Source organism: Octopus bimaculoides, chromosome 5 (genome assembly GCF_001194135.2).
Source record: "Octopus bimaculoides isolate UCB-OBI-ISO-001 chromosome 5, ASM119413v2, whole genome shotgun sequence".
Taxonomy (NCBI): domain Eukaryota; kingdom Metazoa; phylum Mollusca; class Cephalopoda; order Octopoda; family Octopodidae; genus Octopus; species Octopus bimaculoides.
Window position 1 is genome coordinate 126,323,716 of NC_068985.1, and position 1,117 is coordinate 126,324,832.

Sequence of the window (1,117 nt, forward strand, 5' to 3'; positions counted from 1 at the left end):
TTATTATTATTATTATTATTATTATTATTATTATTATTATTATTATTATTATTATTATTATTATTATTATTATTATTATTTTATGTTTGACTTTGCATTTGTACAAGTTGGATCCAAGTTTCATCCAGAGACCTCAAGAGACAAGTTAGAAGTTCATGTAGGTGTTTTACCTAGGGTACCATATATTTGGATTTGTACAGTTTTGTTCTTGAGAATGTTTAAGAAATCATAAGAAAATTATGTGTTTGTTTTAAAATTTGAGATCACATAGACAGTATTTTACGTAAGATATGGGCAGTTCCCATGAGCACTATCTTTTGAACTTCAGCCATTTTGGGGTTTCCTGGTTTCTTTTTTGGGGTTTCCTGGGGTTTCGGAGTTTTATTATTATTATTATTATTATTGATAAAACAGAAATTATTAATGAATTTAACGAGAAAACGTTATCGTGTTATGAAATAAACGGGGCATTATCGTGCCATAAAAAGAATATGTAAGAATGCCACAAGGGGTGACAAGTGTAGATTTACCCGAAATGCGAAATAAGAGTGACGGGGCGATCAGAGCTACATCTTTAACCATAGGTTTCCTCGATCAGTGCGAGCCTATGGTTGAGCAACAAGTGAATATAAAATAAACGAATAAAACGGAAAAAAAGAAACAGAAAGAAAAAGAAAACAAAATAAGAGACGTAAGCAAAATGTATGAAAGTATATAAAAGCCCTTCCTTACCATAATCAAGACCTTTTTGCGTTATACGCGTGACTACGCCTGGGTCTCCAGCTGAGCTGGTTTTCATTAGAAACAGCCCGAGAATTACGAACGAAAGAAAGACGTCGGTTAGCATTTTGTAATCAGCTTCAGTGAAGTCAAGCTGTGTGTGAAGTCTGTTTATCAAAATAAAATGATCCTCTCCTTTTTATATGCCGATATCCTTTTTGTTGGTAATTACTACTACTACTACTACTACTACTACCACTAATATTACTAGTAGCAGCAGCAGCAGTAGTAGTAGTAGTAGTAGTAGTAGTAGTAGTAGTAGTAGTAGTAGTAGTGTGGTATTGTATTATTACTGTTGTTGTTCCTATAATGTTTATCTTGAGTGTATCTGTATATA

At 32.5% G+C, this 1,117-nt stretch overlaps 1 protein-coding gene across 1 annotated transcript in view; it reads right to left on the bottom strand.

Annotated features, from left to right (window-relative positions):
• LOC106875603 (bactericidal permeability-increasing protein) overlaps nucleotides 1-903 on the bottom strand; it is a 71,718-nt gene extending 70,815 nt beyond the window's left edge. Inside the window, exon 1 of the mRNA XM_014923819.2 lies at nucleotides 733-903. Within this exon, the coding sequence (XP_014779305.1) occupies nucleotides 733-847 (115 nt within the window). The 5' untranslated portion in view covers nucleotides 848-903. The remainder of the gene's footprint in view (nucleotides 1-732) is intronic.
• Nucleotides 904-1,117: the final 214 nt, after the last annotated feature.